The sequence below is a fragment of the Octopus sinensis genome, linkage group LG6 (assembly GCF_006345805.1).
Source record: "Octopus sinensis linkage group LG6, ASM634580v1, whole genome shotgun sequence".
Taxonomy (NCBI): domain Eukaryota; kingdom Metazoa; phylum Mollusca; class Cephalopoda; order Octopoda; family Octopodidae; genus Octopus; species Octopus sinensis.
The window spans coordinates 89,226,169-89,241,665 of NC_043002.1; the positions used below are offsets into that span (position 1 = coordinate 89,226,169).

General features: G+C 35.1%; 1 protein-coding gene across 13 annotated transcripts in view; it reads right to left on the reverse strand.

Annotated features, from left to right (window-relative positions):
* The window catches only part of LOC115212859 (protein-L-isoaspartate(D-aspartate) O-methyltransferase), a 58,490-nt gene that overhangs the window by 33,405 nt on the left and 9,588 nt on the right, over positions 1-15,497 (reverse strand). For 8 of the 13 annotated variants that reach the window (XR_003881770.2, XR_003881769.2, XR_004999761.1 and 5 more), the window contains exons 2-5: positions 14,017-14,153; positions 13,821-13,925; positions 11,659-11,871; positions 10,122-10,291 (exon numbers count right to left, since the gene is read on the reverse strand). Coding sequence is in view for 4 of the 13 variants with exons in the window: in XM_029781642.2 (XP_029637502.1) it covers positions 10,122-10,291; positions 11,659-11,871; positions 13,821-13,925; positions 14,017-14,153 (625 nt within the window). In the remaining 9 variants the exon portion in view is untranslated. Of the gene's footprint in view, positions 1-4,407; positions 4,445-10,121; positions 10,292-11,658; positions 11,872-13,820; positions 13,926-14,016; positions 14,154-15,497 lie in introns of all 13 variants that reach the window. The other 5 variants (XR_003881771.2, XR_003881773.2, XR_003881772.2 and 2 more) reach the window with 1 other exon arrangement.

The window sequence follows — 15,497 nt, forward strand, 5'->3', positions numbered from 1 at the left end:
TTGATATACTTTTTCTAAAATGTTCTTAAATTTTAAGTTCATTTTTGTAGCTTTATCAACACTGCCGATAGTTGCATTAAACACCCGGGAACTGCTTAGTCAAAACTGACACAAATGTGGCAGTCTGTGTCACACTGATACCCAAACAGCAAGAAAGCAAAAGGAAAACTGTTGAAGGGGGGAAAAATATACTTCTCCAAGCTAGAGTTAACCTGAGTATCTCATATTCAAAGATATAAACTAAATACAGAAGGGGAATCTTGACCTAGAGAGGCTTCATCAAATCAGACCAGACATAAAAACCAATCCTGAGTCTTAATCATCTTCAACAATGAAGTAATGAACATTACTAAATAAGTGCATTATGCTAATTGAAATTTCTGTCAAAGCTTACAAGAAGAGCTAATTGAAAATTTTCCTTTTATTCAAATATAGTTTGAATTGTGATCTAATAAATGAAAATAATCAAAATTTAAAAACAAAAATATACTGATGGTTAAAACTAACTGATACATAAATGTGGACATATATGTATATATCTACACACACACACATATATATATATCTATATCAATAAAATATATACATACAATATTAGATGTGTACATATATACACAAGGGTACTACATGAGTACCTATATCGCTAAAAAAATAGCAGTCGAGAAATATTTCTGTACCACCAAATACTCACAAATCTATTACAGACATGAAATATCACTGACATTTTTTCCTATCGTGTCTGTAATAGATTTGTGACTATTCAGTGGTACAGAAGTATTTTTCAACTTCTATTTTTTAGCGATATAGGTACTCATGTAGTACCCTTGTGTATATATGTACATATCTAATATTGTATGCATATATTTTATTAATTTGCTTGCCATTCGTGATGGTATTTTAATATCATCCCTATATAATTATTTATATATCTATATATATATATATATATATATATACATATATATTTATTTATGTATCTCTCTCTCTCTCTCTCTCTCTATATATATATATATATATATAAAAAAAAAAAGACTCCGCCGGTTACAACGACGAGGGTCCCAGCTGATACGATCAACGGAACAGCTTGCTCGTGAAATTAACGTGCAAATGGCTGAGCATTCCACAGACACGTTTACCCTTAACGTAGTTCTCGGGGATAATCAGCGTGACACAGAGAGTGACAAGGCTGACCTTTTGAAATACAAGTACAACTCATTTTTGCCAGCTGAGTGGACTGGAGCAACGTGAAATAAAGTGTCTTGCTCAAGGACACAACGCGTCGCCGGGAATCGAACTCACAACCTTACGATCATGAGCCGAATGCCCTAACCACTAAGCCACGCGCCCTCACTATATATATATATATATATATCTCTTCGTTTTCCACCAAAGACAGCGGACGTGCTGTTACAAAACTTCATGCTCTGTGAAAACAATAGATGCTTTATGGAGGGAAGAGGGGTATCAATTATGGGTAAATAAATACGGGTAAGTTTGAAAATATACAATAGCATCTACTCACCATATGTCAGAGCATCGAGGAAAAAAATCCCCCCCAGCTTTGTCCCGGACAGAATTAATAACGGGATTGTAAGTGAACTTCTGTTGTGGAAGGAGCTTTGGCTCATTCTCTGCTATGTACTGGGAAAGCTCTTCAACATTATAACATGTGTCACACAACAAATCGGAAGACAGTGTGTTTGCGCCTTCCCAGTTTGTTGAAGGTAGACTATACACCGCCAACACACTACTGCTCATATTGAAATCAGTATCTTGGATTTCAAGCAGCACCTTGTTGTAAATGAGGTCACTGTACTGGTCACTCCATTGACGGATTTAGCAACTGAGCCTGACACAGGAAGTCTTCAAACATGTAATCTTTGTAGGTAAGCCATAAAGAGGCGGGATCACCCAAGTCGCACCATAGGAGTAGAATAGCGAAAAGCGATCTTAGTTTTAGGGGATTTTAACAAAACGCCCTCCACCATAGTGGCACCCCATTGTGATTCGTCCTCGAAAAGTCCACACCTGAAGTAGGCTTCCCAGAAAGTGTCACACAATTCACCATCAACAGTTCTTATATCTCCAATGTTTTGTGGACCAAAAACGTCATGGAGGAGAAGGCACAGGTGAAAATGCTCATGCTGGTTGGGAGGTACAGTGTACACTCTTCCTAGAAAACTGTTAAACTTGACACCAGGATGTCCTTGAACATCCTGACCTGACTTCCTAAGCACCCAAGTGTTCTTTGACCACACATAGTAGGACGGGACCTGAGGGTATAAAAGTGTCTTGTCAAATGTGCCAAGTTGGCAAAGCCTAAAGAAACCAGTCAAAGTTGTTTCTTTTGGATTGACCGCCAATTGTGCAGTAGTCTGTTCAGTAAAGTAAGCCTGCAGGCCATTTTCCAAATGAACCGCTAGTTGTATGATGGCCGGGTTCCTTTGGTGAAGCAGAAACCCGAATATCCGCTGAAAAGCTTCACCACTGCTGATATATCAACCTGGCAAGTACTGCGACATCTTATCCATGCTATTGTCCTTTTGAAGGCTGAACATGGCAGCGTGAGTACCCTTGTTAACATATGTACTTTATTGACTTTACTGAATGACAGAACTTCACTTTTATATGAACGTTGAAAATTTTCATCACAATTGGACAGTATGGGACCACCAGTCTATTATAAGTTGATGACCTTGTAACGTCATAGTGAGTCCTCCATTCTCAGGCCACCGCTGCCTGTACAGAACCGTATGGACCATGCACCATATGTGCCTTCACAATGTCGTACAGCTGCTGGTCAACAGTGGAGTCCTGGATTTCTGCTGTAATGATGTCATCTAGAACTGTAGGGTCTATTTTGGTGACCAGCCAAACCAAAATGTGTGCATGTGACAACCCTGTCTTCTACCACTGAATAGTATACATGTAGCAGCTAACAGGCCCAAAAACCTGCCCTTTTTTTTGATTAAATCAATTAGCCAGCTTCTGCCTGAAAACCCTGGCAATAATATCATGCCAACGGCAGCAAAGGGTGAATGTTACTTGTACAGAGAAATTGTCTTGGAAAGTATGCGTAAAATTGAAGGGAGAAAGGGTGATAAGAAAGGGCAAATAAATAAACTGACAGGTATTTGTATGTATGTATGTATTAATGTGTATTCTGTCTATATATATGGTAGTAAGTGTGTTTTCAAAAACCTCAGTTTGTAGGGAATAAATGTTTGACTGTCGATTGTATTTGAAAAAGATCAACTGGTATTTGTATGTATGTATTTATTTGTAAGTATGTATGAGCATGTATTGTCTGTCCATATATATGGTAGTAAGTAAATGTGTTTTAAAAAAGATTTTCAAAAAACTCAGTTTGTAGGGAATAAATGTTTGACTGTTGATCATATTTGAAAAAGATGTGTCGTTATTTATTTATTTTTTTTGTTGTTATCTTGGTGAAGGACGGTGTTAGAAATGGGAAGTGAACTTACAATTCCTGCCAATTAGAATGAGGTCATTGGTAACCATAGGTACATATATAGGTGTGTATTGTTATATAAGACAACAATAAAGATTTTAAGTTAAATTGGTTCATCCTGTCCATATCTTTTCCTTACGATAAGGGCAAGGGATTTTGTAACATTTGCAACTCTGAACTCTTCTATATTCTCTTCTCCAAGAATCACCTTGTTAACACACTTATAGAGCGATCTTACAAATGTAAACACTGGCAGAAACATACCTTTAACTCATATAAGTGATTTCGCCAGTCTTTATAGTTTGAACAGTTAGTTTAACTTACACTTTACTTCAATAGAGAAATCTACTTCTAAGCCTTTGAACATTTTTTCAACCAATGTATCCCTCTTTATTTGTTCTCTACTTATTATTTCTTTAACCCTTCTCTTCCAGGTATCTGCCTTTGACGTCAAATCTACAAACGGTTTTTTAAATACTTAATAACGTTCTGTTTATCATTTAGGCAGTCATCGTAATTGTCATAATGTCTTGTTGTTGAGATAGGCTCTCTTTCTTTCCTGATGAGAAGATTGCATTTTACACCGTTTATTCCTTTGCAATAAAACTGTGTTGTCTTCGAAACATATGTCGAAAGTAAAAGAATTTTAATAACATCTTCGTTCAACTCCATTTATTTACTTATATATATATATATATTTATATATACATATATACACACACATATATATCTACATATATTTACATATATACATATACACACACATTTACATAGACACACACCGATAAATCCACTAAAGCACAAATTTACACTAGGGACTAAATGACTGGTTGAAATTATCAATAACATGCAACACGTCTCTTCCCACTGAATCAAGACATAAAACTAAATATTGCATCAGTAACAATGGCAGGAAGATAAAGAAATGTACCTACCTTGAATCATAGAGAAGCAGATATTCTCCATGTTTATCTGAAGTAACAAGGTGGTACAGTTAAGATAAATGCTCAGGAAAATTATTGACACCTCCTGTTCTCTTTGATATCACCATAAAAATTCTTCCTCTTGTTAGGGAAGAGGAAAGGTTTTGAAATTAAAAAGAAATCTATACACATTATGACCATTATTTCCTGCTATAACTGGCTATATATAATATGAAATATAATGCAGGGGAACAAAGCAAAAAAAAAAAAAAGCATATGAGAAGAGATTTGAAAGGGAGACATATTCAATTTACAGAGATTTCTCACACACACACACACACTAACAGACAGATAGATATTTTAGTGATGCAGCTGATCTGATCAATCCAAGGAAATTAAGTTTCCATTGATTTTTTAAAATATTGCTGGCATTATCTGTGTTATCTGCAGATCACAGCTTCTGATGGATGTGTCACTATTCAGTTTTTTCTTGTTATTTTTTTTTCTTTTTTCTTTTTTGAAGAGACAGATAGCAGGATTTGAAATTAGAACGCCTAGAACTGGAACAGATCCTGCAAAACACCCTCTTTGATATTCTCTCAATCCCACCAATTTACTGATCTGAACTGCTGGATTATTTATCAACCCTAGAAGGATGAAAGAAGTATTGTTTGAACTAAGAGTACAAAATATTGGAACAAATACTGCAACGTATTCACTCATAACTCAACAAATTTGCTGCCGTTCACAAGATTCTGTACTATTATAAATCCACCCAGGAGACTCTCTCAAAAGTAACTGCTGGATAAGAAAAAATGTGTAATTCACAAGACTCCTTAGCCTTGTTAAGAACATGGCAACATTAATAGTAGCAGTTGAGCTGGCAGTACTGTTAGTACGCTAGACAAAATGCTTAGTAGCATTTTGTCTCCACCAAAATCAGCTTTGCTTTCCATCCTTTCGGGGTCAATAAAGTAAGTATCAGTTGAAGACTGGAGTCAATGTAATCAACTTATTCCCTTCTCCAAAAATATCGACCATGTTCCAAAGTTTGAAACCAATATTAATAGTGCTAGTGCCACAATAAAATGTACCCAGTGTATTTCATACATTAGTTAATCTTTAGAAAGGGCAGCCAGTTGTAGGAACAAAGCCTAAAATGAAACAAAACATATAAGATGTGGTCACCCAAGAGCAGTAAATTATAAATAAGAAATGACTTGGACCTTAACAACTCATCCAACACATGCCACTATAGAAGGTGGATGTGAAACAATTATATATATATATATATAATCATATGTCCACTCGTTGATGTCAACATGGATTTAGACAGACTTTATCATTTGCAATAGTTGGCATTATGAGGCATACACACACCGACAGAGAAATAAGACCAACTTTGTTGTTGCCTTATGTCCTAAAGTTTAGACAGAGTGCATTTCATCCTGCAATGTCGTTTATGCAGAATCCACAGCTAAATTATTATATATATATACACATACATACATACAGGAGTACAGGAGGTGATAGAAAAACCCAGCTTCTATATATGGCTGAAGCAGGAAGACCAAAAATGGTCTGAAAGTCATAACATGCTGGCAGAAAATAACATCACTAGGTGAGACACTGAATTAGCTTCACTGATTGACAGGTGATGGTCATTTAGAAAATGCGTGGGCTAAGACTACGCGCCTTCATTGGTCAGTTAGAGTTGAGACAGTGTCACGTGACAACCTGCTGGGGCTGCCTGCTGGAGCCTAGCAGCAGGTATTTAAAGGGAAAAAATTTTACAAGGCAGTCAGTTGCCTGCTGACACTCGTTGACGCTACACTCATTGGCGAAGAGGCCAGGGAACAGAAGAAAGAAGAAGAAAGAAGACATGCACCCAACACCAGAGCTGAAGACACCTCCGAAGGGTGGGGGGCACCATGTCAAAACGGTAGAAGAATTGGGGCTGAAACCGGATGTGATTACTCCTAATGATGTCTTGAGCTAACTGGGTCCAATAAAGGAGCTGTTGTGGTAGCAGACCACCAAACACAGTTGAAATTCCATACATACACACACAGATGCAAATAAACAAATAAAACCACTTGGGCTAGATATATAAAATAATTTCCAAGTCTAACAAACACACCAGACATATTTCCACGGAGAACTGGAAACAAACTACTGTAGAGATGAACCTTTTGTTTATAAGGATTTGCCTAACATTTCAAGACTTATATGTCAGGTATTACATCATTTTAGTTTCCAAATCCACTCACAAGGCTTTAGTCAGCCTGGAGCCACAATAGATGCCATGCAACAGTACTGAACCCAAACCCACATGGTTAGCAAGTGAACCTCTTCACCTATACATAAACACACACACGCGTACAGTTTGCAAAGTTGTATGTAAAAATGATGATGATGATGTTTATATAAGGGAACCTGTGTGTGTCTATATGTGTGTGTGTGTGTGTATGTATATATATATATATATATACACTCACACACACAAACACATTCACTTGTGTATTTTATATAAGCATACATACACATATGTAAACAGCCAATGCTCACATGCAATCATCTATATAGACACTTACGTAGGTATATAGATACAAGTGTATATACAAATAAATAAATACATATGTATATGCACATACATATACACACACATTTCTATATGCATAGACATATATTATACATATACACATAGTCATGAATATATACACACACATACACATTGCCACACTAAAGCAAGGTATAACTTTCACCTTTACATTTCACACCATACAAACACAGATATGTTTATGTGCAAATATATATAATTACATATAGGATACACAGATTCAGAACCATGTACAAACACAGATATGAACACAGAAGTTTATATGCATAGTCAGAACAAGAAGAACATCAGTTGAGGGTTGTTACCGAAGAGAATCCATGCAAAATAACACAAAAGGTTACAGAAGAATACAAGTTTTACTTTCTTTTTTTATTTTTAAACTTTTTCCTCACATGAAAAGTTCAAAAAAGTTTGACAAATGTGTGCTGTACAAGCTGAACAAAAAATTTTTTTTTAAATTTAAATATCACAATAAGTTTGTTCTGCACTATTTTTGTACAATAAAAATGAATTCCTTATGAGAAATGTTAGTATTCTGCACAGTGGCTAGACCAAGGTAAAGCACTAAAATATACTTTTCTACACTGAAGCTGCACCAAAAGAAGATTATTGTTATTGCCTGTTGGTTGTCACTATTACTTGAATCCTGGTAAAACCATCAACACAGCAAAAAGAAAAAAATGTTACAAGCAAATTAAAAATTGTACAAAGAACTGCAACATTTATATCCAGATTTGGTCCGAAAAGAATCAATTCTTCTCCATGACAGCATCCAACTACATGTCTTAACCCTTTAGTGTTCGCATTATTCTGCCAAAATTAATGCTTCTTCATCTACATTGTTTTAAACTAATCATTCATTAATCTTGTAGCTATGAGATTTTGATGAGGTAGCTGTTAATTTTTAGGATGATATTGTAGGGTTGGTGTGAGAGACCAGATCTGGCCAGTTTGAACATAAAACAGGCAGAATACTTTAGGCCGGATATGGCTGGTTTAAATGCTAAAGGGTTAAAGTGAATTATAAAACAGCTTACTCTCCAACTGACTACCATTTTATCAAGCATCTCAATATAAATGGTCTTTAACACCCAAGCAGAAGCTCAAAATGCTCTCAAAAAATTTATCAGTTCCATAAATCCAGAATTCTATGTTATTGGAATATAATTATTCCAATAACATAGAATTCTGGATTTATGGAACTGATAAATTTTTTGAGAGCATTTTAAGTTTCTGCATATCGAAAAAAAACTGTTATGTGATTCCTCTCAACAGTTGGAGTAACATATCTGCTCAAACAACCCACATACCCACCCACACACAAATACACATTTGGATCTTTTCAGTTTGAACGGCAGTTTTTATCATAATTTCTAGATAACTAAAAAATGTTAAACTTCGTATACTGGTAGAATGTGTTTATAAAACATCTTTTTCTCTTGGCTTTATTGAGAAAATTCTATAGTTTGTAAGATATTTGTTGTTTTTTTTCTTCAATTTCTGCAATTTCAACCAATCAATTACGTCTATTGAGGTAAAAAATCATTCTGTGCCATATGAATATGTCCCTCGTTTAAGAAACAGATTGGGTTTATTTACATTTGTGAAGAAAAAAAGATACCCTTCCCCCCACCCCTAAAACAGATAGAAATGCAATAGATCGATACTAGGGTCATAATTATGGGTGACAATTTCATATGACATTGCTAGAAAAGACTGCCATTCAAACCGAAAAGATCCAATCGATTTGCTCAATGCTTCTAATAACCAATGACTCCTTTCATTGTAACTGAATTCAAGTCCAACTTGTTGTTTATCTCCAGATCAACCTCAACTGAGTGAACCTATGATGAAAGATATTCCAGTTTTGACTATCCTGTCTTATTTTTTCAGAGTGTCTAAAACTACATTATTCAACACACCATTAATTTTAATTTTTAGATGGTAGGATATAAGTTGGTGATGTGGCTGCTATTTCTACCAGGTCAAACTTACTAGAAAGATTCTGATGTTCTGTAAAAAGAATGACTGACAGACACAAAACTGCTAGAATGAACATTCAAGTGTTTTCAATGAATAATAAACTATTTTTCTGTTTCAGTGATCATTTCACAATATTTATCTAAATCAAATAAAATGTTTTTTTTAAATACAATACAGTCTACAATGCCAAAAGTGGGACAGCAGACGCCTTTAAATTCTTTAACTCATGTAGCACAAGTAAAGTAGAGGTAATATGAGATATTTTTCTTAAGGCGCAACTATTTTACATTACCAATCACATTTAATTTTAGAACTGATTTGCTAACTCTATTTCAATTTTTTGGGGGGCTTAGTAAGAGGAGGAAGGGAAATGCCCATAACTCTTTTTAGGGTCACTGATACAGGTGGGAAAGAAAGGGAGGAAGTTATCCACAATGTAGTTAAACAGAAAAAGAATTGGGAATTTAGCTAAGATTCCACTGGAAAGAGGTGCAGCAGCAAAGATGTTGTCTAAAGATTATAGATCAGTGAGTTTTAGAATTATATAATTTCAAAGAAACTCATGATACTGACTTAAACAAAATTATGTGTATGAGTGGATAAGCATGCACACATTATCAGTGGTTTGTATACTGTTATTGTGCCTGTTAACAAGACACTTAACACTTGAGCCATCCACTACATTCACTAAACAGGTAAAGAATAGGAACAATTTGCCCCTATAAGCACCAGCAGTACTGTAAAATAAGTTTCGTGACATGTTATATTGGGTTTCACTTACTTGAGAAGTCCTACGACATCCTATCCAAGATGAGATTTATTTCTCATCCACTGAAGGTCTTAAAAACTGAAGATAACCTCCTGTCATCAGAACTACATAAGCCCAAGGACAGCCATTCTGGTTCAAGGCACCAGTATTTTACACATTTATTTTTAAAATCAGTTTGATAAATGAAATATACAGTACTGTTCTAACAAACATAGATTCATCTGGCTTCATTACTTTAATATACTAGTTGTTTTAATAACAATAAAAAAAATGATTACTGACTTCTGCAATTCAGTTTGAATAATACCACCAGAAAAATCAAATACACCAACTAAATTTTTAAGAGTTACTCACTTTGGCCATTGCTTTTCTTTGCTTGTCAGTGGAACATAAATTACTCCCATGTGATTTTTCTTTGTTACTGATCCATCTTCATTTTTATCAATTTGCTGAAGCATTTGGTTCTCTCCCTGACCTCCAACAGGAATTACCATACGTCCACCAGGTTTCAACTGTTCAACTAACTGAAATTATGAAAATGAAAACAGGTAAATGAAAGTTCGGTTATTAGTCTACATATATATATAAAAAATAAGTATAACAATTTATTAATTATTTGATACAGTATTCCTCACAAACTAGAATAAGATTAAATTAAAGCGATGGCTGCATTTGATGACGTTTCTACACATGATACTAAAATAGATTAATTTATGTTTGTTAACAGTAAATACTAACTTTCAGACAAAAATTCTAAATATCAGTTCTGGAATTTAACCAAATATTTTTACAAAATATTTCAAGACTGTCATTATTTAGGTATATAAACATTATTTCAACTTTAAAAGATTAAAACCAATAATTTTCTAAATGAGAATCAAAACATTAGTAACCATGAATTCTATCCTGATATGACACTGGGAATACAATTACTTAGGATATTCAGTCACAACATTTTCTTATTCTACAGCAAGAACCCTAACCACCAAACATGGTTTATGGTTAGGGTATTCGGCTCACAATTGCAAGGTCATGAGTTCAATACCTAGCAGTGCATTGTGTCCTTGAGTAAGGCAATTTATTTCACGTTGCTCCGGTCCACTAGAAATAGTAAAAATGAGTATACCTATATTTCAAAGGACCGGCCTTGGCACATCCTACATCATGTTGAATCTCCCTGAAAACTATGTTATGGGTACATGTGGAGTGAAATTCTAGATATATAGATATGTCCATCTTGTTGCTTCTTACTTTGAGGGCTCAAGGAGCTGGAGAACACCCAAAGACTAAAGTTGATGGCTATGATAAACACAGCTGGTTGTTGTCTAACTCCTGAAGCATTAAGTACAATAAAATAGGGACAATCATGGATGTAGAAACTAAACTTTCTTTAATGATAAATAGTTGATTAATTTTACTTCATTTCCTCAATAGAAGTAGCAGTTAATTCATTTTATTTAATTTCTTCAATAGAAATATGACATAGGGCAGAAAAGGGCTTTTAGTCTAACAATATATGATTAAAGAAATACTATGCTAGTTTGTAGTGCTGAATCCATGCCTTTATATGAGCATGGACAATGTAAGAGAAACCTGTATTCCCTAAGAAATGAGAAACCAATATTATAAAACATTTGAAAGCTATTTGAATTATATTTTTCTTTTTTTTTTTACTTCTTCTTCAAGACAGAATGATTAAGGAAAAAGTGTTAGATAATTATATGAAATTTACAATAGAATTGAACAACAAATAAATGCTTACATTTTAATGTGAATATTGAAAACATGAGTCTCCTATGTTTAATCCACTGTCATATTTGTACATTTAATTTTGCTTCAAAATGGAAATAAATATTAAGACAAAGTAAGAGAAATAAACAGAAATTCTTACAGAATCTGGCAAAACTGCAGCTGCAGCTCCAACATGGATAGCATCAAAGGGAGCATCTGGTTTGTATCCTAATCTTCCATCACCAACAACTAATTTCATCTGACCCTTATCTAGTAAGAATCCAAGTCGCTGTTTTTTCTTTACATTGTCAATTGAGGACTGCACCAACTTGTCTATATGATCGATTCCAACAGCCAAACCAGTTTCCCCAACCTGAAAAAAAAAATTGAAGAAAAAATATAATACAAAAATTAGGTGGAATTCTGGTTTAAGCACCCTATACATCCCTTCATAATTTTTTTATTTTTTGGGAATTTCAGAAATTTTTTTGCACACGAATGTTCTACACACAGGTATTCATATAACTATGTAAAAATAAATTTGTGTGTGCGTGTGATTTAAGATAAAAGACACTTGCCCAAGATGCCACACAGTGAGATTGAACCAGAAACCACATGGTTCAAAATAAAATCCTTAAACACACAGCCATACCTGATCAAGAACTAAACTCTGTAATTGTAGTCTCTACTGACTGAGGAATAAAACAGGCCAAGATTATACTGGTATTGTTACTAATACTTAACAGAGAGTATCTTAATGCATTTACTACAAGACGTCACCATTTTAAAATGATATCAATGCTTTTACAATAAGTCTTATATTAAGATTTCTATTGCTCAGTCAGTGATCATATACAAAGACAAAATAGACCAGTATTTAGATTAGGGAAATCAAAGGATTTGTTTAAATAACACGAACAAGATGCTATATCTTACAGTGGAGATGACTAAAGACTGAGCTGGCTGGCAACATACACTGCTGAAAAGTCCCTGTTAACCTATGCAAGCAAGTATGGTGAAACAGGAGATAAAAGCTTAAAAGCATTAAAAACTGGCAAAAATGATGAAGACTAAGAGTCACCTGCATCTGAATCTGTAGTCCAATAATCCCAGCTAAATAAATATCTGCAGGTCTCACTACCTCACGATACTCTCTAATTCTCATTTCACTAATACCCCACCCCACATCTAACCACTGTACTATGCTGTTAATGTAAATAAATTGGTATGTTCTCACTCTATCATTTTCTCATCCCATCACTCTGTTTCTACAGTCAGACCCATTACCCCACCAACCCATTACAATTTCTACCTTCATGCTTTTGTCCCCTCCAACTACCCATCCTGTCTCCTCTTCTGTAATTAATTTCTTTAGTATTGGTCTATACTTTGAGCAAATGAGCATTTGATAGAGTTGTGGGAATTCTAAATACGCTCTAAGACTTTACAGTCTTAAAAGGTAGAAGATAACTTCTTTAGTGTTGATACCACAATGAAATTCACCCAGAATCCATCTAGCAGAGTCAGAGGACCACATCAGCTCCAAAGATGAGCTGACCTATCATCGTTTAACGTTTGCTTTCCATGCTAGCATGGGTTGGACGATTTTGACTGAGGGCTGGCAGCCAGATGGCTGCACCAGGCTCTAATCTTGATCTGGCAGAGTTTCTACAGCTGGATGCCCTTCCTAATGCCAACCACTCCGAGAGTGTAGTGGGTGTTTTTTATGTGCCACCGGCATGGGGGCCAGTCAGGCGATACTGGCAATGACCTCGCACGAATCTTCTTACACGTGCCAGTGAAGCGACGTTGGTAATGATCAAGCTTAAATGGTGCCCTTGTACATGCCATGGGTACGGAAGCCAGTTGGCTGCTCTGGCAACGATCACGCTCGGATGGTGCTCTTGGCACCCTACTAGCACAGGCATAAGTCCCAGTAAGGCGATGCTGGTAACGAATAGCCGCTCTATCAACGATCACACTCGTATGGTGCTCTTTGCACCCTGCTAGCACAGATGTCAGTCATCGAATTGATTTTGATTTCACTTGCCTCAACAGGTCTTTGCAAGCAGAGTTTAGTGACCAAAGAAGGAAAAGGTACAAAACCCAATTGATCATGAACAGTACTTTACAAGATATATAAATTTTGGCAATAAAATAATGTTTCTTGTTAATTGTAAGACATACTGCTGTTTAATTTGCATTATGGTGCTTAGTAAATATGAATTAAGCTTTCCATTTTATTCCACTAAATACATTATCCAAAGACAGTTTGAAAAACATAATCCCTATAAAAACTGTTAAATATTTTCTTTTACTCACCATCAATGCCATACATGCAGTAAGATATCCACTTCCAGAGCCAACATCAAGAGCACGGTTTCCATCAACTAAGTGATTTTTTAACAACTCCAATGCATATGCATGCTAAAAATAAAGAAATTAAATTCAAAATGAGCAATTTAGAAATCAGTAAAATGATATTTTCCTTTTTTACATTTTAAAATGCAGAACTTACCATATGCGGTGCACTTATTGTAACAGCATATCCAATACTCTGTGGAGAATCAGCATAAGGGTTACGCTGACAGAAGTCGCCACGATCAACTGCTTTCATTGTGTCACGAACTTTCTCTGATTTGATTATACCATTTTCTACAAAAAATATTTGGAATATTCATAAGCATAGATGAATAGCATTAGAATTAATAAGTTTGGTCTCAAATATATGGTCAGGAATGTTAGGTAATGACAAAAAATATATAATCATTTTATAGGCACAGGCATAACTGTGTAGTAAGAAGTTTGCTTCCCAACCACATGGTTCTGGGTTCAGTCTCACTGCATGGCACCTTGTGAGTGGATTTGGTAGACAGAAACTGAAAGAAGCCATCATATATATATATATATAAATAGACAAGAGCATTATTACTGTTAAAAACAGTAATAATGAGGTGGCTAGCAAAACTTCTACCTAAGTAGGTATAATATGAAATATTTGAATAAAAGAAGGGTAAAAATACTGCTTCCCAAAGATGAAAGTGAAAGCTTCAAAAACCAACAATACTACAATAAATATGTATTTATTGTAGGATTGGTGGTTTTTGAAGCTTTCGCTTTCATCTTTGGCAAGCAGTATTTTTACCCTTCTTTTATTCAAATATTTTATATATATAAATGTATGTATGTAGGTGTGTGTGTGTGTGTGTGTCTTTGTGTTTGTCCCCCACCATCACTTGACAACCGATGTTGGTGTGTTTAATCCCTGTAACTTAGTGGTTTGGCAAAAGAGACTGGCAGAATAAGTATTAAGCTTACAAAGATTAAGTTCTGGGGTCGATTTCTTCAACTAAAACCCTTTAAGGCAGTGCCCCAGCATGGCCACAGTCAAATGACTGAAACAAGTAAAAGAATAATTACAAGTGGTTGAAATAGGGTTCCTCTGAAGGACTTCCAGAGTAATGTTACTTAACAGGGTGGGGGGGTAAGCTCAGAGATATGGGAGTCTCTCTAGGCAAGGACACCACTACTCTGCATTGAGAGGTCACAGCTCTAGTACAATGGGCATATGATTAGAATGTTAGAGGAAAGAATCACAAGATAGATTCTTCAGGCTGAGCCAAGCAGCAGGAGACATAGAGATAGATCAAGTATGGGATGGTTGAATAATATCCATAATTTCAGTTGATCACACTTGGGAATCCAACTGGAAATTGTAATAATGGTTGCTTCTGAAAGGACTCTATGGAGGAAGTGGTACGAGGACTTAACCTACAACAACCTTTCAGGAATAATAGGTGGAAAAAATGGATGAATAAATTGATTACATAATTTAGATAGAGGAGATATATAACAAGAGCTGAATATAATAAAAAAGGTGGACATTTAATAATTGAAGGAATCAAGAATTCTAGCCGAAAAAAAAAAGACTATAACATTATGAGTATTTGATGAAAACTGACAGTATTTTTGACAAGAGAAGAAAAAATATCTGAAAAC